Genomic DNA, 21,342 nt, shown 5'->3' with positions numbered 1-21,342 from the left:
TAATTAAAAAATAATTAAAACAGGGAGAATCCGAGACCATCCCAGGATACCTGGCTTCCACTGCACTGAGGAGGAAGCCACAGTGGGTGGGGGTCCCTAGACCTGGCAATGGGAAGGCACTGCCCAAGCTCTGCTCTTCTTCCAAGAATCCTGATGTTAACGCAGATTCCCCACCCCAGCCTTGCTGCCCCTGCTCCCAAAAAGCAAGAAGCACATTAGCTACACCCAGGGCTGGGTCTCCACATCCCACCTTCTCTGGGCTGGGCTCTCATGGAGGAGGAGCTGCAGCAGAGACCCCGGGCTGCCCAGGCTGAGAGAGATAGACACTCAGAGGCAGGTGGAGGATGTGAAGCAACTTTAATCGCCACCCTCAGACAGGGCAGCAGGAGTGTCTCAAGCACAGGGCCATTCCACCCGCTGGGAGCTGCCTGGGGCCAGCCCCTCGGTTCTGGCTGTAGCATGTTCCCCATCCTGGCTCCCCAGGTCTCCATAGGGAGTGTCCAGGGACCCTCAGTCTCCAGGGTCACTTCTGCAGGAGCTCAGGTTCGAGGTTCCACGTGGCCAGAAGAGCTCAGGTCTCTGAGGGCTGGTGTGCCTGCGTACCCATCCGCATCACTGCTCTCCTCCTGCCCGGCTGTGCCCAGGGCTGGGTGACAGTGGTGGCAAGTGCTTGTCCTCAGGGCAGCGAGGTCTTCCGTTCTGACAGCAGCAGGGACTCCTTCATGGCCACCAGTAGCCCCAGCGGGCGGAGGCGCTCCTGGGCTCGGAGCCAGGACAAAAGGAGGAGGGTGGCGGCGACCAGGCTTGTACTGAGCACCGCTGTGGGGAACAGATGGACAGAGGTATAGGAAGGGGGAAGGCAAGAGCCCCCACACCCACCAAGCTCCGCACACACGGGGATGGGAGTTCTGCAGCTCATCCCTCCCCACCCACCTCTCCTGAATCCCGGGAGCTCTAAGCCCCCAGCATGGGAGGGTAAGTCCATCTTACCAGCAGCTGCAATAACCCCATAGACACCTGGGCTTCCAGACTGGTCCCCAGCAGAGGAGGACGTGACATTATTCCCGACAGAGGTGACACTCTCTGGGGTCACAGGGGGCCCCGTGGTTGTGGCATCCCCTTTCAGGAGGGTCTCGTTGGTTCCTGCAATAAGCCCAGGCGTTCAGTAGCTGAGGAGAGAGCACTGAAGGCATGAGGGGGCCAGGTGCCTAGCGGAGCCCTTGGGGTTTATCCTCCAACCAACGCAGGCTGGGTGAAGCTGACTGCTGCCTATAATCATGTCTTTTTGTTTTGTTTTGTTTGGAGAGGGAGTCTGGCTCTGTCACCCAGGCTGGAGTGCAGCGGCACAGTATCTGCTCACTGCAACCTCCGCCTCCTGAGTTCAAATGATTCTCCTGTCTCAGCCTCCCCAGTAGCTGGGATTACAGGCGCGTGTCACCACGTCTGGCTAACTTGTATTTTTAGCAGAGATGGGAGTTCGTCATGTTGGCCAGAGTGGTCTCAAACACCTCACCTCAGGTGATCCGCCTGCCTCGGCCTCCCAAAGTGCTGGGATTACAGGCGTGAGCCACCGCGCCCAGCCTTTTTTTTTTTTTTGAGATGGAGTTTTGCTGTCACCCAGACTGGTGTGCAGTAGCACAATCTCAGCTCACTGCAACCTCTGCCTCCCAGATTCAAGTGATTCTCCTGCCTCAGCCTCCTGAGTAGCTTGAATTACAGGTGTGTGCCACCACACCCAGCTAATTTTTTTGTATTTTTAGTAGAGATGGGGTGTCACAATGTTGGCCAGGCTGATCTCAAAATCCTGACCTCAAATGATCTGCCTGCCTTGGCCTCCCAGAGTGCTGGGATTACAGGCGTGAGCCACCGCGCCCTGCCCCTAATGATGTCTTGCCGCCCCTACAGGGATGCAGGCACAGGCAAAGGCATGTGTCCACGCCCCCAGCCTGGCCACGCCCCAGCAGGCAGTGGGTGTTCCCATCTACCTACCAGTCCACCCCACCCCCGCAGGTGCGTACCACAGCCGAGCTCATCGCTGGAGTCGGGACAGTCTGGGTGGCCATCGCAGCGCCACGTGAGTGGAATGCAGTCATCGCTCAGCGTGCAACGGAGCTCGCCTGCTGGGCAGGCCGGGCGGCTGCAGTTGCGCAGTTTCTTGTCGGTTCTCCCGGAGCAGTCGCTGACGCCCGTGCAGGGACAGGGGAGGCCAGGGGGCGGTGGGCATTGCCCGTTCTGGGTACACGGCTCAATCCCTGGGGCACAGGGTTGGTCAGGTCCCAAATGCCCACCCAAGAAGGCCCAGGTACTCCCTGCAACCCCGTCCCCTGCGAGCCCCACCCTCTAGGAACAGCTGAGCCCAAAAAAATGCTCCCTTCCTAAGGCTCCGCCCCCTGCAACTGTTAACTCCACCTTCTAAGGACAGGCCTCCCTGCAAGTTCTTCCCCCAAGACACCACTAGCTCTACCTTCCTACAAGCCCACTTTATTCTTTTTGTTTGTTTGTTTTTTTCTTTTGAGACGGAGTCTCCCTCTGTCGCCCAGGCTGGAGTGCAGTGGCCGGATCTCAGCTCACTGCAAGCTCCGCCTCCAGGGTTTACGCCATTCTCCTGTCTCAGCCTCCTGAGTAGCTGGGACTACAGGCACTCGCTACCTTGCCCGGCTAGTTTTTTGTATTTTTTAGTAGAGATGGGGTTTCACCGTGTTAGCCAGGATGGTCTCAAGCTCCTGACCTTGTGATCTGCCCGTCTCAGCCTCCCAAAGTGCTGGGATTACAGGCTTGAGCCACCGCGCCCGGCTTTTTTTTTTTTTTTTTTTTTTTTGAGATGGAGTCTCCCTTTACCACCCAGGCTGCAGTGCAGTGACGCAATCTCGGCTCACTGCAACCTCCGCCTCCCAGGGTCAAGTGATTCTCCTGCCTCAGCCTCCTGACTAGCTGGGATTACAGAGGCCTGCACCACATCCGGCTAACTTTTGTATTTTTAGTAGAGATGGTTTCACTGTGTTGGCCAGCCTGGTCTCGAACTCCTGACCTCAAGTGATCCGCCTGCCTCGGCCTCCCAAAGTGCTGGGATTACATGCGTCAGTCACCGCACCTGGCTCCCTCCCTCTCTCCCTTCTCTCCCTCCCTCTTTCCTTCTTTCTTCCTTTCTTTCCTTTTTTTTTTTCTTTCTTTTTTTTCCTGAGACAGAGTCTTACTCTGTCGCCCAGGCTGGAGTGCACTGGCACAATCCTAGCTCACTGCAGCCTCAACCTCCCAGGATCAAGTGATCGATCCTCCCACCCTAGCCTCCCAAAGTGCTGGGATTACAGGCATGAGCCATTGCGCCCAGCCGAAGCCCATCTTAGACCCCGCTTCTTCTTATGACCCACAGACTCAAGTCGCACCCATCCCTGTGGCACTGCCTCTCCCACAAGCTCCACCTCCGCGAGCCTGGCCCCTAACAGCCCACCCTCATGCCTGCCCCCTGTAAGCCCCGCCCTGGGGCGTGGCCACTCACTGCACTCCTCCTCATCGCTGCCATCGCTGCAGTCGAAGTCCCTGTCGCAGCGCCAGGTGAGGGGCACGCATAAGCCACTGGTGCGGCACTGGAACTTGGTGGGTGGGCACGAGCCTGAGCTGGGGCCTGCGAGAGGGATGCAAATGAAGCCTGGGAAGCTGGAGGCTGGACTTTCCTCCAAGAGCACAGCAGCCACTGGCTGTGACCCGCAGGAGACGGGTGAAGTCCTGGGATGTAGAACCACACTGGCGGCTGCTTGTTACTGAGCCCCTAGTACAAGTGCGGTTCAGAGTGTAACAGTTCCTGGGCTCACCAAGAGCCCCACTGGGCAGGTGCTACTGCACTCCCCAGGTTACAGAGAAAGCAACTAAGAGGAGGCTACAGAGCTGGTGGCAGAGGCTGGGTGCGGTGGCTCATGCCTGTAATCTCAACCCTTTGGGAGGCCGAAGCAGGTGGATCACTTGAGGTCGCTGAGACCAGCCTGGCCTACATGGTGAAACCCCATCTCTATTAAAAATACAAAAATTAGCTGGGCGTGGTGGTGCGTGCACTGTAATGCCAGCTACTCGGGAGGCTGAAGCATGAGAATTGCTTAAACCTGGGAGATACAGGTTGCAATGAGCTGAAATGATACCGCTGCACTCCAGCCTGGGCGACAGAGTGAGACTCCATTGCCACACACACAAAAAAGAGCTGGTGCTGGAGTTGGGGTTCGAACTCAGGTCTCACTGATCCCAGAGTTTTCACCAGGCTCCTCATAGCGAGATGATCTACCCGGGAGACCTCCAAACTCAGTGTTTAAAGAGACTGGGGGACAGGCCATTTTTCCACATGCCTGGGTCAAGCTCACGGGCTCAGGTTAGCAGGGAGGGTGTATCTCCTCTAGGTAGCAAAAGGGAAACTGAGGCACTGGGTAGAAAACCTGCTCAGTCACCAAGTCCTGTTGCCTCGCCTCCTGAATTCCTCCCAGACCTATCACTTTCCCCATCCTAAATGTGTCAGCTCCTCACCAGAGCCCCAGGCCCCAAGGTCCATTAGGACACCAGAGAGCTGCCCTTCCCACTCTCCTCTCTACACCCTGTGTTTTCCCCTCAATTTTCAGATCTCAGCTGATTTCCTGGGACGGTTCTCAAGTCCCTCTCGGAGACCTAGGAAGCACTGCCTCCCACGTCTAACAACTGTCCTCAAAGCCCTGGTCATGCCTGTCCACCCACAGACTGGACATTCCGTGGAGGTCAGGGCTGTGACCTGGCTGCCTAAACCCAGGGCAGTGCCTGATCATAAGTGGACACAGGTCACATAAGGGTTCAAGCTGGGTCCAGAGAAGATCCAGGCTGTCCTAGATTCTGAGCAGGGAAGCTCAGCTGTTTGCCGACCTGGAGGGGCACAGAGGGGCCTGGAACCTGGGTCAAGGAACAGAGGAAGGGAGTGGCCTTCAAGGCTTCCTCCTGGGTGTGGCCAGGGGAGGTGGCAATTCTGCCACCCGGCTTGGCTTCACTCTGCCAGGGCGTTTAACCTCTTCCACCTTTACCCACCAGCCATGAGCCTCCAACCCCCCACTGCCCAGAGTCAGCCCCTCCCCAGCCATCAGGCCCAATTGCACCTGCTTGCCACACGGTCCCTGAGCTCTGTGGAGCCCAGAAGAGCTGTGGACAAACCAGAGCCAGCTTCCTTCCCTGCCCCCAAGGGGTCTGGCAGCCTCCAGGTGTGGCTCTCCACCCAGGCCCAGACTTCCACAGCCCTGACACTTCTGACCTCCCTTCACTGGCCTGCTGGAGTGTGTGTCCCTCTGCAAAGTGGACAGCAGAGCACAGCAGTCCCCGCCTCATAGGGTGGTAAGCCTGACTGGAGTTAGAGTGACCAGGGACTTTCCCTCCTGGCCTCAGTTTTCTCACATGTAAAAGGGGTATGCTGGGAATCCCTACCTCAACATCCTGAGGACAAAGAGACTGTGTATAGAGTTTTGTCCTGTAATCCCAGCACTTTGGGAGGCTGAGGCAGGCGGAATACTTGAGGTCAGGAGTTCGAGACCAGCCTGGCCAACATGGTGAAACCCCATCTCTACTAAAAATACAAAAATTAGCCAGGCATGGTGGTGGTGCCTGTAGTCCCAGCTACTCGGGAGGCTGAGGCAGGAGAATGGCATGAACCCGGCGGGCGGAGCTTGCAGTGAGTGGAGATTGCGCCACTGCACTCCAGCCTCGGCAACAGAGCGAGACTCCGTCTCAAAAAAAAAACAAAAAACAAAAAAACAACAAAAAAAACTTTTTTTTTTTTTTTTTTGAGACGGAGTCTGGCTCTGTCGCCCAGGCTGGAGTGCAGTAGCCGGATCTCAGCTCACTGCAAGCTCCGCCTCCCGGGTTTACGCCATTCTCCTGCCTCAGCCTCCCGAGTAGCTGGGACTACAGGCGCCCGCCACCTCACCCGGCTAGTTTTTTTTTGTACTTTTTAGTAGAGACGGGGTTTCACTGTGTTAGCCAGGATGGTCTCGATCTCCTGACCTAGTGATCCACCCGTCTCGGCCTCCCAAAGTGCTGGGATTACAGGCTTGAGCCACCGCGCCCGGCTGTACTTGGTTAATGTGAACCCTGCCTCCTTTAAAAAACAAAAAACAAAACAAAAACAAAAACCAGGAACATTTAGCGTGAATGTCAGGGACTTTGGGATGAGTCCAGGGACCTATAAAGTGCAGAATGCACAAAGGAGCTGGGAAAGTGTGTGAGCTTGAGCCCAGAGCTGCAAGTTGGGAGTGCCTGTGTGCACAGGGAGGCGACTTCAACCCTCCCAGCTGCCTCTAGGAGTATCAGAGAGGGAGCCCGTCCCTACTGGCCACCACCAATACCACTTAGGCCAGGGCGAACATGCCCACGGGGGGTATACTGAACTTGTGACCCCAGTCTCTGCGAGGGCCTGGATTAGCATGGGGGGAGAGACCTCGCGTTCTCCAAGGATGGAGGACAAAGGAGGAGAGACGGTCGCGGAACGGTCACAAGGCCTGGGCGCGAGGGTTTGGAAGGCAAAGGTGCGAGAGGCACCAGGTGACCCGCCCTGCGTGATTAGCGGTCGGACAATCTGAACCTGCTAAGAGCTTTCCTGACCACGCTGGCATGAAGGGCGGCTTGGAGGTGACAATGGGGCACGACAGAGCAGAGCAGGTGTGGAGAGGGTGCGCAGTGCCGGGGCAAAACCGTTAAAGGCAAGTGGAGGCACCCTCTCCCCCTCCCCCAGCATGGGGTCGCCCTAGCTCCAGCGCGCGCCTTCCCGCAAGCGATGAAGTCCAAGTCCACGTGCTGGGGGAGTGTCATGGACGGACGTGCGGTGCAGCCAATGGCGACGCGTTATCGGAGCGCGGGGGGCGGTGCGAAGCCTCGCGAAGGGTGGGAGCCCGCGCTGCCGGGGGTCACTCACCTGAGGCCTGGGCAGAGGTCCGGGTGGAAAGCGGGGTGGCGGCGGCCTCCAGGCCTAGTCCGAGGCCGAGCAGCAGCCGCAGCGCCAGGCCTAGAGCCCCTGTTCGCTGCGCTCCAGCCCGCGCCATCCAACCGCTGGTCGAGCTGTCCCCGCAGCTGCGCCGGCCACGCGCCGTCCAGACCTCGCTCTTATCCCTGCGCACGCGCACGCGCGGGGCGGAGGCGGGGCCCAAGCCCCCGAATCCCGCTGCGCCCGCGGCTACGAGTACCGTAAATGTCAGAATAGGAGGAAAAAGAGAATTACAGGCCCGTCCCCCACTTTCTCCAGTGACGAGATCAGTCGAAAGGTATGGAGGCCGCTTGAAGTCAGAAACTTCTGGGGATGGAAAGGAATTTGCTGGTGTTCATTTGCATTATTTCTCGTTCCATATGAGGACTGCTGCAAACGTTACTGCCTCGTGATCCTCTTTAATATGGCAGCCACGCCCCTCAGGCACTCCCCATTTCCTCCCTCATCTCACTGCTTTTGTGGCGCCGACAGTTAATTTATTTTATTTACTTATTCTGGTTTATTGCCCGAGTCCCCATAGAATGCCAGCTACTGGAAGGCAGGGATCTTCTATTGCTCACTGCTTTATTCTCAGGGCCTGACACATAGTGCCTCACTCACAGTAGGCTCTTAGTAATTTGGTGAGTAAATGAATAAATGAAACGTCCATTCTCGGAGTCGGGTTGCTTGGGGGAAAAAAAGGAAAGGAAATCAATTAATTAATTAAATTAAATAATAAAGGCCGGGCGCGATGGGTCACGCGTGTAATCCCAGCACTTGGGGAAGCGGAGGCGGGCATATCGCTTGAGCCCAGGAGTTGGAGATTAGCCTGGGCAACAGAGCAAGTCCCCGCCCGCCTCAAGAAAAAAGAAAATTAGCTGGACATGGTGGCTCTAACTTGTAGTCCCAGCTATTCAGGAGGCAGTGAGCTGAGACCACATTATTGAACTCCAGCCTTGGTGACACAGACTTCATCTCAAAAAAAAAAAGTCGTGTTCATAAAACTTGGTTCAGACGCCGTTAGTGGCATGCCTTGCCTAGTGTCTTGCCCTCCTTGTGGCCTCTGCACACCCTGCCTGGTCTCCCTCCTGACCTTTCTGAATCTGATTCATCCTTTTGCCCCAAGCAGAATCCCTCCTCCTCCAGGAAGCTTTGGGCTGTTAGCCTTTGTAGGACCCACTCTGGGACACTTGTACCTGCTGCCTGCAGCCGTGGCCTTTCCCCTTCCAGAGGGCAGGGCCGGCTCAGCACCCTCTCGATCCACAGCTGATCTTTTCTAGCTGCTGAAGGGTCGGGGCTGTGCCCTGGGGAAGCCATGACGCTCCCCTTAGGGTCACTGGGTGGCTCCTGCAGCCAGACTTGGCCACCCTCCCTTTGCAGATTTCTGTCTCCTACCCAGGAACCAGCTGCCTTCCTTCTGGGGCGAACTCATTCTCATCCCACAGTCCCAACGTAATGGTTTCTGGCTAAGGGAGGCCTTTCCTGCTCTGCCCTAGGTTTGCTGTGAGCAGCCCTCACTGTCCTTTGCCTTCCCCATTGAGCTGCAGGGTGACCAAGGTCAAGCAGCAGCCTCAGTGGAAGGTGCTGAGGAAGGTTCATGTGAGAAGTGGCTGGGGGAGCCCTCAAGAGATGGAAGTTAGGCCGGGCGCGGTGGTTCATGCCTGTAATCCCAACACTTTGGGAGGCAGAGGCGGGCAGATCACTTGAGATCAGGAGTTTGAGACCAGCCTGGCCAACATGGCGAAGCCCTGTCTCTACTAAAAATACAAAAATTAGCTGGGCATGGTTGCACACACCCGTAGTCCCAGCTACTTGGGAGGCTAAAGCAAGAGAATCACTTGAACCCAGGAGATGGAGGTTGCAGTGAGCCAAGATCACGCCACTGCACTCAACCTGGGTGACAGAGCAAGACTCTGTCTCCAACAGAAATTAAAAAGAGATGGAAGGCCAGACGCGGTGGTTCACACCTGTAATCTCAGCACTTTGGGAGGCCGAGGCAGGTGGATCACCTGAGGTCAGGAGTTCAAGACCAGCCTGGCCAACATAGTGAAACCCCGTCTCTACTAAAAATACAAAAGATTAGCTGGGCTTGGTGGCAGGCGCCTGTAATCCCAGCTACTTGGGAGGCTGAGGCAGGAGAATCACTTGAAACCAGGAGGCAGAGGTTACAGTGAGCCGTGATCATGCCATTGCACTCCAGCCTGGGCAACAAGAGCGAAACTCCATCTCAAAAAAAAAAAAAAAAAGATGAAAGTGGGAAGTCTGTGGCTGGACTACTGAGCACCCACACATATACCCCTTCCCCCACCCGACTAGTCTTCACGATCAATGCTCCTCAACAGGCAGTGATCCTGGAGTCCAACCTCCCACAAGGATCACCCATCCCCACCACTCTCAAGGTCAGAGCCTGGCCTTTGGGGGAAAGGGCAGTTCTGACTCCAGGGTCTCTGCACCCAGAGACGGTGTCTCTCCCACCCCTGGAGTGCCAACAGAGTTGGGAGACTCGGCACTGACTTCACCCCAAAATCCAATTTAGCTGGGTATTGCTTAAAATCAGGGGCCAGGTGTGGTGGCTCACACCTGTAATCCAAGCACTTTGAGAGGCGAAGGCGGGTGGATCACCTGAGGTCAGGAATTTGAGACCAGCCTGGCCATCTCTACAAAAAAAAAAAAAAATAGCCGGTTATGGTGGTGCACACCTGTAGTCCCAGCTACCCGGGAGGATGAGGCAGGAGAATTGCTTGACCCCGGGAGGCGGAGGGTGCAGTGACCCGAGATCACACCATTGCACTCCAGCCTGGGCGACAAGCACAGAACTCCGGCTCCGGCAGCCAGATTTCCGTCTCCTCCGCAGGAACCAGCTGCCTTCCTTCTGGAGCGAACTCATTCCCATCCCACAGCCCCAGCACAATGGTTTTGGGCTCAAGGAGGCCTTTCCTGCTCTGCCCTAGGTCTGCCTTCCTGTGAGCAGCCCTCACTGTCCTTTGCCTTCCCTGCTGAGCTGCAGGGTGCCCAAGGTCAAGCAGGGGCCTCAGCAGGAAGGTCTAAAAAATAAAAATAAAATCAGGGCCAGGCGCGGTGACTCATGCCGGTAATCCCAGCACTTTGGGAGGTCAAGGCAGGAGGATCGCTTGATGCCAGGAGTTCAAGCTCAGCCTAGGAAACACGGTGAGACTCTGTCTCTATTTTTTTATTTTTTAAAGTAAAACTAGAAGTGATACCCGCGCTCTATGTATTCATCATAAATTAGGTCACATTCTCCCTGGAGGGAAAACAAGGAGGCAAAGTAGTCAGGTGGCCCTGAGGGCGCGGTGTCACAGGTAAGGCTGGTCCGAGGACAGCTCCCACCTCTTTATGGGAGGAGCTGGAGTCACCGCCTTCTTCTCAGTGGCTGCTACAGCAGAGCTGGAGGAGGGAAAGACTTCAGTGAGGGTTTCCGAAGAACAGTGTGGAAATATCTGAGGGCGCCCACACCTGCCCCAGTACAAACACACCCACAGGGACTTTCTGGACCTGCAGGGCGGACAGCAGGACAGACTGCAAGACAGACAGCAGGACAGACAGCAGGGGGTTCCAGAATGCCAGCCCCTCCAACGCGGCCCCTCAGAGGGTCAGCCGACGCCAGGTGGGAGCTGGCAAGCCCCCTCTCTCCCTCGAGCCCTGGGTGAACCCCCTGCCGTGGCCCCCAGGCTCCTCCCTTCCCACTTCTGGTCTCCAGTGTATACAAGGCCCCCACCCCCATTCCTGCTGCCCCTCAAAACAGGTTGCTGGCAAAAGGGCCAAGCAATCAAGTGACACTGGCCTCAGGGACTGGGCAAGAACCGCATGGCAGGCGCAACGGTGTGGGCACAGAGCCAGGAAGATGAGGCACCGCCCTCAGGAAGACTCAGGCTGGTGGGGCTGAGGATCCATACGCAAATGGCAACTGCAAAACGCATTTCTGGCACAGAGCTGGCCAAAAGGGAGCCCCCAGGAGACCCTGTGCTGACAAGTCCAAGACCAGCACCCTCCCCTCTCACCCCACCCACCTGAGCCTGTGGGGCCTAGGGCTGGAGAGACTCACCTCACAGCCTAAGCAAGAAACGAAGCAGGAGATGGAGGAGGTGCCCCAGGGGTGGAGGCACAGGACCTCCCAGGAGCCTCAAGGAAGTGGAAGAGGCGGAAGTGGCCTCCCTGGGAAATGCAGACATCTCTGGGGGTATGGCAAGGGGCTGCGTGGGAACAAGGTAGCTTGCCACACTCCACTGCTGGACTCCAGTGAATCAGAAGGTGACAACAAGGACCACTCCACTGACTATTCAGAGTTCTTGCTTTTTGAGACACGGTCTTGCTCTATCGCCCAGGCTGGTAGGCAGTGGCACAATCTCAGTTCACTGCAACCTCTGCCTCCCAAGCTTGAGTGATTCTCTTGCTTCAGCCTCCCAAGTAGCTGGGATTACAGGTGTGCACCATCACTCCCGGCTAATTTTTGTATTTTCTTTCTTGTTTATTATTTATGAGACAGGGTCTCTGTCACCCAGGCTGGAGTGCACTGGTGCGATCTCAACTTAATGAAGCTTCCTTGACCTCGCAGGTTCAAGAGATCCTTCTGCCTCAGCCCTTCGAGTAGCTGGGACTACGGGCACACGCCACCACACCTGGCTAATTTTTGTATTTTTTTGTAGAGATGGGGTTTCACCATGCTGCTCAGGCTGGTCTTGAACTTCTGGGCTCAAACAATACACCCACCTCGGCCTCCCAAAGTGCTGGGATTACAGGCAAGAGCCAAAGCGCCCCTAACTTTTGTATTTCAGTAGAAGCAGGGTTTCGCCACGTTGGCCAGGCTGGTCTTGATCTCCTGACCCCTAGTGTTCTGCTCACCTCGGCCTCCCAAAGTGCTGGGATTACAGGCGTGAGCTACCATACCCAGCCTAAAAATTTTTTAATAGAGACAGGGTCTCGCTGTGTTACTCAAACAGGTCTAGAACTCAAGCAATCCTCACACCTCAGCTTCCCGAATCACTGGGATTACAGGTACACACCACGCGCGCCTGGCCTATTCACAGAGTTCTAAGTACCCAGCAGGCCCTGCCTGGCCTCATCACCTCTCAGAGCTCAGCACACTGCAAGTCTAGCATCCCTATTTTACACAGGAAGAAACCAAGGCTCAAGAAGGCGGAGACTGCCCACACCGTGAGTCGTCTGTAGAACCCAGACCCTAGTGGGAGTCCAGGCAAACTGGTTTGAAATCCTGCTTCTGCTGCCGGGCGCGGTGGCTCACACCTGTAATCCCAGCACTTTGGGAGGCTGAGGCGGGCGGATCATGAGGTCAGGAGATCGATTCCATGGTAAAACCCCATCTCTACTAAAAATAAAAAATTAGCCGGATGCGGCAGAGGGTGCCTGTATCCCAGCTACTCGGGAGGCTGAGGCAGGAGAATGGCGTGAACCCAGGTGGCGGAGCTTGCAGTGAGCTGAGATCGCGCCACTGCACTCCAGCCTGGGCAACAGCGTGAGACTCTGTCTCAAAAAAAAAAAAAAGAAAAGAAATCCTGCTTCTGCTTACCGCTGCCTGTGCGACCCAGGCCAGTCACTTGGTTTCTGTGAGCCTCGATTTCCTCTTCTGCAAGAGGGGCCATCACCATCTAACTGGTGGAGTCATTAGGAGGTAGGCAGGACACTGACTCTGTGCCAGGCTCCCTTCTAAGAGTTTACAAATATTAATTATGAGGACTAACCCTCATAACAGCTTTCTGAAGTAGATACTATTAGAGTCCCCATTTAATTAAGAGAAGGCACCTGAAACCAGGGACCAAACTAGTTTTGGAGAGGAATCCAAGGTTTATACAACTCCCTCTCTAAGAAGAATACATGGCCAGGCGCAGTGGCTAACGCTTGTAATTCCAGCACTTTGGGAGGCCAAGACCAGGAGATCACATGAGGTCAGGAGTTCAAGACCAGCCTGACCAACATGGTGAAACCCCAACTCTACTAAAAATACAAAATTAGCCCAGCGTGGTGGCATGCGCCTGTAATCCCAGCTACTTGGGAGGCTGAGGCAGAATTGCTTGATCCTAGGAGATGGAGGTTGCAGCAAGCCGAAATCGCGCCACTGCATTCCAGCCTGTGCAACAAGAGTGTGATACTGTTTCAAAATAAATAAATAAAATAAGAATTTATACTTACATAAACGGTAATGTCTCAGCTTTTCACAGGGCCCTTGGAGGGACCCCGGAACTTCATGTTTTGTAGGATGCCCAGTCCTGGCTGAGGTGCTAACTTCTACCCTCCACTGGGTTAGACTAAATGAGCTCTTCCTGAGCATGGTGACTCTCACCTGTAGTCCCAGCTACTCGGGGGGAGGCCAAGGCAGGAGGATCGCTTGAGCCCAGGAGTTTGAGAACAGCCTGGGCAACAGAGCAAGACCCCATCTCTACAAAACATTTAAAAATTAACCCAGCATGGAGGCTGGGCACAGTGGCTCACACTTGTAATTCCAGCACTTTGGGAAGTCGAGGCAGGCGGATCACGAGGTCAGGAGATTGAGACCATCCTGGCTAACATGGTGAAACCCCATCTCTACTAAAAATACAAAAACTTAGCCAGGCGTGGTGGTGGGCAACTGTAGTCCCAGCTACTTGGGAGGCTGAGGCAGGAGAATGGCGTCAACCTGGGAGGCAGAGCTTGCAGTGAGCCGAGATCATGCCACTGCACTCCAGCCTGAGCAACATGGCAAGACTCCGTCTCAAAAAAAAAAAAAAAAAAAGAAAGAAAGAAACAGGCCAGGCATGGTGGCTCACGCCTGTAATCCCAGCACTCTGGGAGGCCAATTTGGGTGGATCATGAGGTCAGAAGTTCAAGACCAGGCTGGCCAAGATGGTGAAACCCCATCCCCACTGAAAATACAAAAATTAGCTGGGCATGGTGGTGGGCACCTGTAATCCCAGCTACTCGGGAGGCTGAGGCAGGAGAATCACTTGATCCTGGGAAGCGGAGGCTGCAATGAGCCAAGATCACGCTACTGCACTCCAGCCTAGGCAACAGAGAGAGACTCTGTCTCAAAAAAAAAAAATTAACCCAGCATGGTGGCATTAATCTGTAACACCAATTACCCAAAAAAAACAACCCAGCGGGCCGGGCGCGGTGGCTCAAGCCTGTAATCCCAGCACTTTGGGAGGCCAAGACGGGCGGATCACGAGGTCAGGAGATCGAGACCATCCTGGCTAACACGGTGAAACCCCGTCTCTACTAAAAAATACAAAAAACTAGCCGGGCGAGGTGGCGGGCGCCTGTAGTCCCAGCTACTCGGGAGGCTGAGGCAGGAGAATGGCGTAAACCCGGGAGGCGGAGCTTGCAGTGAGCTGAGATCCGGCCACTGCACTCCAGCCTGGGCGACAGAGCGAGACTCCGTCTCAAAAAAAAAAAAAAAAAAAAAAAAAAAAAAAAACCCAGCATGGTGGCATTAATCTGTAATACCAATTACCAGGGAGGCCGAGGAAGGAGGGGAGGATCACTTCAGCCCAGGAGTTCAAGGCTGCAGTGAGCAATGATCGCGCCATTGCACTTCATCCTGGGCGACAGAGCAAGACTCTGTCTCTAAAAACAAGCAAATGAGCTCTCGGACAAAAAGCTCCCAGCAGCACCGTTCCTGATGCAATTGATGCTTACTGAGTAGGATCTTGACAAGCACCCTTTCCACAAGTTGGGGAGACAGAGTGGGTTGCAGGAGGGGGCCGTGGGGGCTGTGGTGAGCTAACGCTGGAGATCCTCACCTCTCTGCTGGCTTGCCTGACACCAGCGCCTTCTGCGAGGACATGATGATGGAAGGGGGCACAGACTCCCGGCGGCCATCGCGAGTGCAGTAGTAATTGCTGGAGAGCTTGTGGTTGGGACCCACAGGGAGCTTGGGAGGAGGCTGAGTTCTGAGGGGAGAAAACAGCAGCATTGAAGCAAAGGGACAGTCACTGTCATGGCCCTGCTGTGGGTCCCTGTCACCTCGGTCACCAAATGTAGGATCTACAGCCAGCCACTGGGATAGGCCACAGGCTGGGGGTGTCCCTTGGTACACTGGCAGGGACATATGCCTGGGGAGGGGTCCTGGGGCCAGAAGCAGATGGCAGCCCCTGCTCTGGATGTGACGATGCCAGGGACCCCACCAGTCCCGAACGTGATGGGTACAGAGGACCTTTTCTGAGGTTCCCAAGGCCCAGGACATGTTCCCACGGCTGAGCTTGGCAGCCAGCCTCACCTGATTTAGCCCACTGAGTGGCTTTTTCCCCTAAGGCCAGGCTCTGGACGCCCTGCGTTTCCTGTTATCTCAGGAAGTCTCTGAAGAACCCTGCTAGGATCAAGGCCCATTACTCAAAGAACACCTTGGCCTTGGAACCTGTCCAGGTCTCTACATTTCCTGCCACCATGTGGCCAGGCAACTCCTCTCTGGAGCCCAGAGAGGAGTGAACAGAGCTCAGTTTTGGCTTGAACTAAACCCTGGGCTGGATTTACCTGGAAGCCTGAGGCCTTAAAAGAAATGCTCAAAACAAGGATGGGCACGGTGGCTCATGCCTGTAATCCCAGCACTTTGGGAGGCCAAGGTGGGTGGATCACTTGAGGTCAGGAGTTCGAAACCAGCCTGGCCAACATTGCAAACCCCATCTCTACTAAAATACAAAAATTAGCCAAGCATGGTGGTAGCAGGCAGAGGTTGCAGTGAGCTGAGATCACACCACTACACTCCAGCCTGGGCGACAGAGCAAGACTCCATCTCAAAAAAAAGAAAAAAGCTCAAAACAAAAGAGGGGCTTTCCAGAGAGAGGAGGGCAGAGAAGAGCAAAAACCGTAAACTGATCTGTTTCCACTTAGCCATGTTTCTAAATTACTTTTTTGTCTGGAACTGTTTTGCCAGAATTAAATATTTTTCTGAGGCAGTGATCATATGCACTGCAGCCTGGATGATATATGCAATCATATGACCACTTGAGGTGTGATCATAGCTCAGTGCAGCCTCAATCTCCTGGGCTCAAGCAATGCCCCTGCCTCAGCCTCTCAAGCAGCTGGAACTACAAGCGCACACCACCACATCCAGCTCATTTTTCTCAAGTAGCTGGAACTACAGGTACACACTACCATATCTGGCTAATTTTTCTATTGTTTTTGTGGAGTAGGGGGTCTTGCTATGTTGCCCAGGTTGATGTTAAATTCCTGGCCTTAAGTTATCCTCTCACCTTGGCCTCCCAAAGTGCTGGGATTACAGGCATGAGCCACCACTCATTGCATTTTTTAAAAATAAGAAACATAAAGTAAAAAATGTTTAATATTAAAAGCAATATATTACGTGAAAGACTTTGCTTAAGGAGGCTGGATGTGGTGGCTCATACCTTGGGAGGCCAAGGTAGAAGGATTGCTTGAGGCCAGGAGTGGTTTTTTTTGTTTGTTTTGTTTTGAGATGGAGTCTTGCTCTGTCGCGAGGCTGGAGTACAGTGGTGCAATCTCTGCTCACTGCAACCTCTGTCTCCCAAGTTCAAGCGATTCTCCTGCCTCAACCTCCCAAGTAGCTGGGACTACAGGCAAGCGCCACCATGACAGCTAATTTTTGTTTTTGTTTTTGTTTTGAGATGGAGTCTCGCTCCGTCGCCCAGGCTGGAATGCAGTGGCGTGATCTCGGCTCACTGCAAGCTCCACCTCCCGGGTTCACGCCATTCTCCTGCCTCAGCCTCCTGAATAGCTGGGACTACAGGCGCCCGCCACCACGCCTGGCTAATTTTTTGTGTTTTTAGTAGAGACGGGGTTTCACTGTGTTAGTCAGGATGATCTCGATCTCCTGACCTCGTGATCCGCCCGCCTCGGCCTCCCAAAGTGCTGGGATTACAGGCGTGAGCCACCGTGCCCGTCTTAATTTTTGTATTTTTAATAGAGACAGGGTTTTGCTATGTTGGCCAGGCTGTTCTCAAACTCCTGACCTTGTGATCCGCCTGCCTCAGCCTCCCAAAGTGCTGGGATTATAGGCGTGAGCCACCGTGCCTGGCCAGAGGCCAGGAGTTTAAGACCAGATTGGGCAACATGGTAAGACCTTCTCTATAAAAAATTTTAAAAATTAGCCAGGTACGGTAACATGTGCCTGTAGTCTCAGCTACTTGAGAGGCTGGAACAGGAGGATCACGTATGCCTGGAAGTTCGAGGCTGCAGTGAGCTATGATTGTGCTGCTGCACTCCAGCCTGGGTGACAGAGACTCAATCTCAAAAAAAATAATAATAATAAAATAAAATAAAAAAATAAAACCATCCAGATGAATCACTAGAGGGCGCCGTAATCCTAAAAAAGTCGAAACTTTTACAAAGCCATTTCCTCAACTGGCCCATGACTACCCTGATAGAAAACCAACTGGGGGATTTTGGGGGCGGCGGGGAGAGCATCAGGAAGAATAGCTAATGGATGCTGGGCTTAATACCTAAGTGATGGGTTGATCTTTGCAGCAAACTACCATGGCACATGTTTACCTTTGTAACGAAAATGCAAATGTACCCCAGAACTTAACATTAAAGTTGAAAACAAAAAAAATTTGATACTTCTAATATTTGGAATTAGTCACAACATGTAGGCATTCACATAAATTTGGTTATTTTAATGCTATTTTTCTTCCTTTCATTATAATCCTCAATGACTGCCTTACCTCTGCCTATCCCTTTGACTTCACAGACTATACTATTATCCCTTTCCCTCAATGGGTTCCATCCATACTGGCCTCCTTCCTACTCAGGCTCTGTCCAGCCTGACAGTCTTAGCCCTTCCTGTTCCCTCTGCTCAGAATGTTTTTTTTTTTTTTTTTTTTTTTTGAGACGGAGTCTCGCTCTGTCGCCCAGGCTGGAGTGCAGTGGCCGGATCTCAGCTCACTGCAAGCTCCGCCTCGCGGGTTCACGCCATTCTCCTGCCTCAGCCTCCGGAGTTGCTGGGACTACAGGCGTCCGCCACCACGCCCGGCTAGTTTTTTGTATTTTTTTAGTAGAGACGGGGTTTCACTGTGTTAGCCAGGATGGTCTCGATCTCCTGACCTCGTGATCCGCCCGTCTCGGCCTCCCAAAGTGCTGGGATTACAGACTTCAGCCACCGCGCCCGGCCTTTTTTTTTTTTTTTAATTTTTTTTTTTTTTGAGACGGAGTCTTTGCTCTGTCGCCCAGGCTGGAGTGCAGTGGCACGAACTCGGCTCACTGCAAGCTCCGCCTCCCGGGTTTACGCCATTCTCCTGCCTCAGCCTCCCGAGTAGCTGGGACTACAGGCGCCCGCCACCTCGCCCGGCTAGTTTTTTGTATTTTTTAGTAGAGACGGGGTTTCACTGGGTTAGCCAGGATGGTCTCGATCTCCTGACCTCGTGATCCGCCCGTCTCGGCCTCCCAAAGTGCTGGGATTACAGGCTTGAGCCACCGCGCCCGGCCTTAATTTTTTTAAGACAGAGTTTTGTTCTGTCGCCCAGGCTGGAGTGCAGTAGGGCGTTCTCAGCTCACTGCAACCTCCACCTCCCGGGTTCAAGCGATTCTCCTGCCTCAACCTCCCAAGTAGCTGGGACTACCGGCACGCCACCATGCCCGGCTAACTTTTGTATTTTTACCGAAGAGGGGGTTTTACTATGTTTCACTGCGTTAGCCAGGCTGATCTCAAACTCCTGACCTCGTGATCTGCCTGCCTCGGCCTCCCAAAGTGCTGGGATCATAGGCATGAGCCACCGCAACCGGCCAAAATGCTTTTTTAATAATTATTCTTTGAATGGGTCCATCCCATCATTCAGGTGACTCAACTGTCATTCCCGAAGAAAGATCTTTCCCAATCATCTGACTTTACGTGGCCACCCTCCAGCTTCCACTCATTTTGTTTTGTCCTCAAAGTATTCCAGAACAGGCCAGGCGCGGTGGCTCAAGCCTGTAATCCCAGCACTTTGGGAGGCCGAGACGGGCGGATCACGAGGTCAGGAGATCGAGACCATCCTGGCTAACACAGTGAAACCCCGTCTCTACTAAAAAATACAAAAAAATAGCCGGGCGAGGTGGCGGGCGCCTGTAGTCCCAGCTACTCGGGAGGCTGAGGCAGGAGAATGGCGCAAACCCGGGAGGCGGAGCTTGCAGTGAGCTGAGATCCGGCCACTGCACTCCAGCCTGGGCGACAGAGCCAGATTCCGTCTCAAAAAAAAAAAAAAAAAAAAAAAAGTATTCCAGAACAATATTACCTGCTGTGTTTGTTTCCCTACTAAGCTTCTCCCTAGGATGTGGGGTCCAAGAAAGGAATGTGGATAAGAACTTTCCTGGTTCACAAAGTTAAACCCAAGGCTGAGGTCATACATGACAGGGGCTTGTAAATATCAACTAATATTTTAATATAAATGAGTCTGAAATCAGGACACTTCTGGGTTCAAGTCCCCGCTGCCACTTTCTAGCTTCTTAGTGACTTCAGGCAAATGATTTAGCTTCTCTGCACCTCTTTTTTCATCTGTAGCTTGGGGATAACACTGACTAACATGGTCACACTGAGCACTGCAAATCTAGCCTGATTCCCACTCAGAATGCACGCCCGGCCTCGCTGTTCCAGGAGGGCTGTCTCCGGAGTTCAGCAAGGTTAAAGGCAAACCTCTGCCTCCACAGCCTGGCAGGGGACTGGTGGCAGGATATCAGTCCGGCGTTTCAGGGGTCTAAAGGAACACAGATTTTGTTTTTGGTGGAGAAAGGACAGAGCCAGAGGCTGGGCAGCGAGCGGGGCCTGCTCACCGCTTGGAGATCTCCTGGTAGCGCAGCTGCAGCTTCCCCTGCAGGTCTTGCTGTGGGACGAGGAGAGGGGAGGTCGGCCTGCAAGGCACCCCAATAGAAAGGAAAGGGCAGAGCGAGAGACCAGGGACGGCCCGGGGATGAGCATTTTGAGGGAAGGCAGGGGATGAACACCCGGGGAAAGGGACGTGGGTCCTGCAGGTGAAGAGGAAAGCCGGGGTCCGGGCCCACAAGATCCAAAGCTAAGAAGGTCGGGGACTGGGGAAATCCCAGGCCTGAGTGGTTCCCAGGAGAGGAGAGGGTCCCGGGCTGAAGGGGTCACGAGTTGGGGGTTCCCAGGGAGATTCGAGGAGAGCGAAGCGTCCCGGTTTAGGAGGGAGGTGAGGAGCAGGAGCGGGTCAAGAAACACGGAGCCCGAAGCCCCCCATGGTACGGCCCTGTCCGCCCCGCGCACCCCAGATGCCCAGTTCCGCAGCCGCTGGATGAGACGGGTAGCTGACGCCATCTTCCGTCCGAGATGCTGAAGGGCGCCGCCAGTGACGTCTCCACCGCGAGGGCTGCTGGGAAAGACGCGGTGTGGTCTCGCGATACAGGAGTGGGCGGGGCTAGGATGTCCTATAAAGTCTCTCTGCGAAGCACGTGACTTCTCTCCGCCAGACCGCCGCCGCGCCGCCATCATGGATACCAGTCGTGTGCAGCCTATCAAGCTCGCCAGGGTGAGGTGGGGGCCCGAATTTGGGGGCAGGGGAAGGGAGTGGAGGAGCCGAACGGGCCAGGTCTGAACCCAGCTTCTTTCCTCCAGGTCACTAAGGTCCTGGGCAGGACCGGCTCTCAGGGACAGTGCACGCAGGTAATCGGGTGGGGGCATTTGGCCGACTGCCGGGGACCTAAACTGCTACCCTGTTCTAATCCCTGCCAGCCGGAATCCGGGAACCGATGCTCATTTCATCCCAGGGTTCTGATGGTTCCCTTTAACGATCTGTGTTCTGGGCCCTACACGTTCTCTGAATTCATATCTTCTTCCCACTTCGCGGTGCCTTTCCGCGGCTCGCCCTAACTTCTTCCTCCCCTCCCTGGTGGGGACCCGTAGGTGCGCGTGGAATTCATGGACGACACGAGCCGCTCCATCATCCGCAATGTAAAAGGCCCCGTGCGCGAGGGCGACGTGCTCACCCTGTTGGAGTCAGAGCGAGAAGCCCGGAGGTTGCGCTGAGCTTGCCTGCTCGCTGGTGGGTGCAGAGGACACCCCTTTGATAGAACCTTGGTTGGTGGTAGGGAGGCTTCGTTAAGCCCAGGGTGAGAGGGTTTGGGAAGCAGAGTCTACAGAGACTGACCAGAGGGAGGCGGGAGTTTGCCAGTTGCTGCAGGGCCTGTCCGCATCTCATGTTTGTGTCCGTTTACAGGGTCTTGGATGTTGGGTTCGACCACTTGGCCGATGGGATTGGTGTGTCACAATGTGCTCCTTTATTTTTTGCCCGCCACGCGGAATTGAGATGCTCCTTTAAATAAAGCGTTTGTGTTTCAAGTTAACTCGGGTTCTTGTCTGGGTTATGCGACTAGGGTTTCTCTAAGTTTCTTAATTGGCTCCCAGGTGGTCACCGGTCCTCCGCGCTCTGGACATCCTGGCCTTGGGGTCTTGCCAAACGAAGCTTTTCTTTTTTGAGGCG

General features: G+C 54.6%; 3 protein-coding genes across 4 annotated transcripts; 1 reads left to right on the top strand and 2 right to left on the bottom strand.

Annotated features, from left to right (window-relative positions):
* Positions 1-340: 340 nt before the first annotated feature.
* On the bottom strand, positions 341-8,269 carry CD320 (CD320 molecule). The gene is made up of 6 exons (XM_073015759.1): positions 8,149-8,269; positions 6,905-7,162; positions 3,497-3,622; positions 2,019-2,252; positions 991-1,143; positions 341-819 (listed from the first exon to the last, which is right to left on the bottom strand). Exons 1-6 carry the CDS (start codon positions 8,267-8,269, stop codon positions 677-679), a joined length of 1,035 nt encoding a protein of 344 aa, XP_072871860.1. The 3' UTR covers positions 341-676.
* A 1,857-nt stretch (positions 8,270-10,126) lies between these two features.
* On the bottom strand, positions 10,127-20,253 carry NDUFA7 (NADH:ubiquinone oxidoreductase subunit A7). Of its 2 annotated transcripts, XR_497503.3 has the most exons (5): positions 20,130-20,253; positions 19,679-19,728; positions 14,704-14,853; positions 11,016-11,163; positions 10,127-10,357 (listed from the first exon to the last, which is right to left on the bottom strand). XR_497503.3 is itself a non-coding variant. In XM_007995118.3 (4 exons), the coding sequence occupies exons 1-4, from the start codon at positions 20,178-20,180 to the stop codon at positions 10,267-10,269; spliced, it is 342 nt and encodes a 113-aa protein (XP_007993309.2). In that variant the 5' UTR covers positions 20,181-20,253; the 3' UTR covers positions 10,127-10,266. The 2 variants fall into 2 exon arrangements, 1 of the variants encoding a protein (XP_007993309.2); XM_007995118.3 differs by lacking the exon at positions 11,016-11,163.
* A 31-nt stretch (positions 20,254-20,284) lies between these two features.
* On the top strand, positions 20,285-21,205 carry RPS28 (ribosomal protein S28). The gene is made up of 4 exons (XM_007995117.3): positions 20,285-20,391; positions 20,478-20,525; positions 20,766-20,904; positions 21,079-21,205. The coding sequence occupies exons 1-3, from the start codon at positions 20,353-20,355 to the stop codon at positions 20,886-20,888; spliced, it is 210 nt and encodes a 69-aa protein (XP_007993308.1). The 5' UTR covers positions 20,285-20,352; the 3' UTR covers positions 20,889-20,904; positions 21,079-21,205.
* The last annotated feature ends 137 nt before the right edge of the window (positions 21,206-21,342 follow it).

Source organism: Chlorocebus sabaeus, chromosome 6, assembly GCF_047675955.1.
Source record: "Chlorocebus sabaeus isolate Y175 chromosome 6, mChlSab1.0.hap1, whole genome shotgun sequence".
In the NCBI taxonomy this organism is placed as follows: Eukaryota; Metazoa; Chordata; class Mammalia; order Primates; family Cercopithecidae; genus Chlorocebus; species Chlorocebus sabaeus.
Note: the sequence above shows the minus strand (reverse complement) of the source record. Positions and strands in the feature narration are given on the sequence as shown.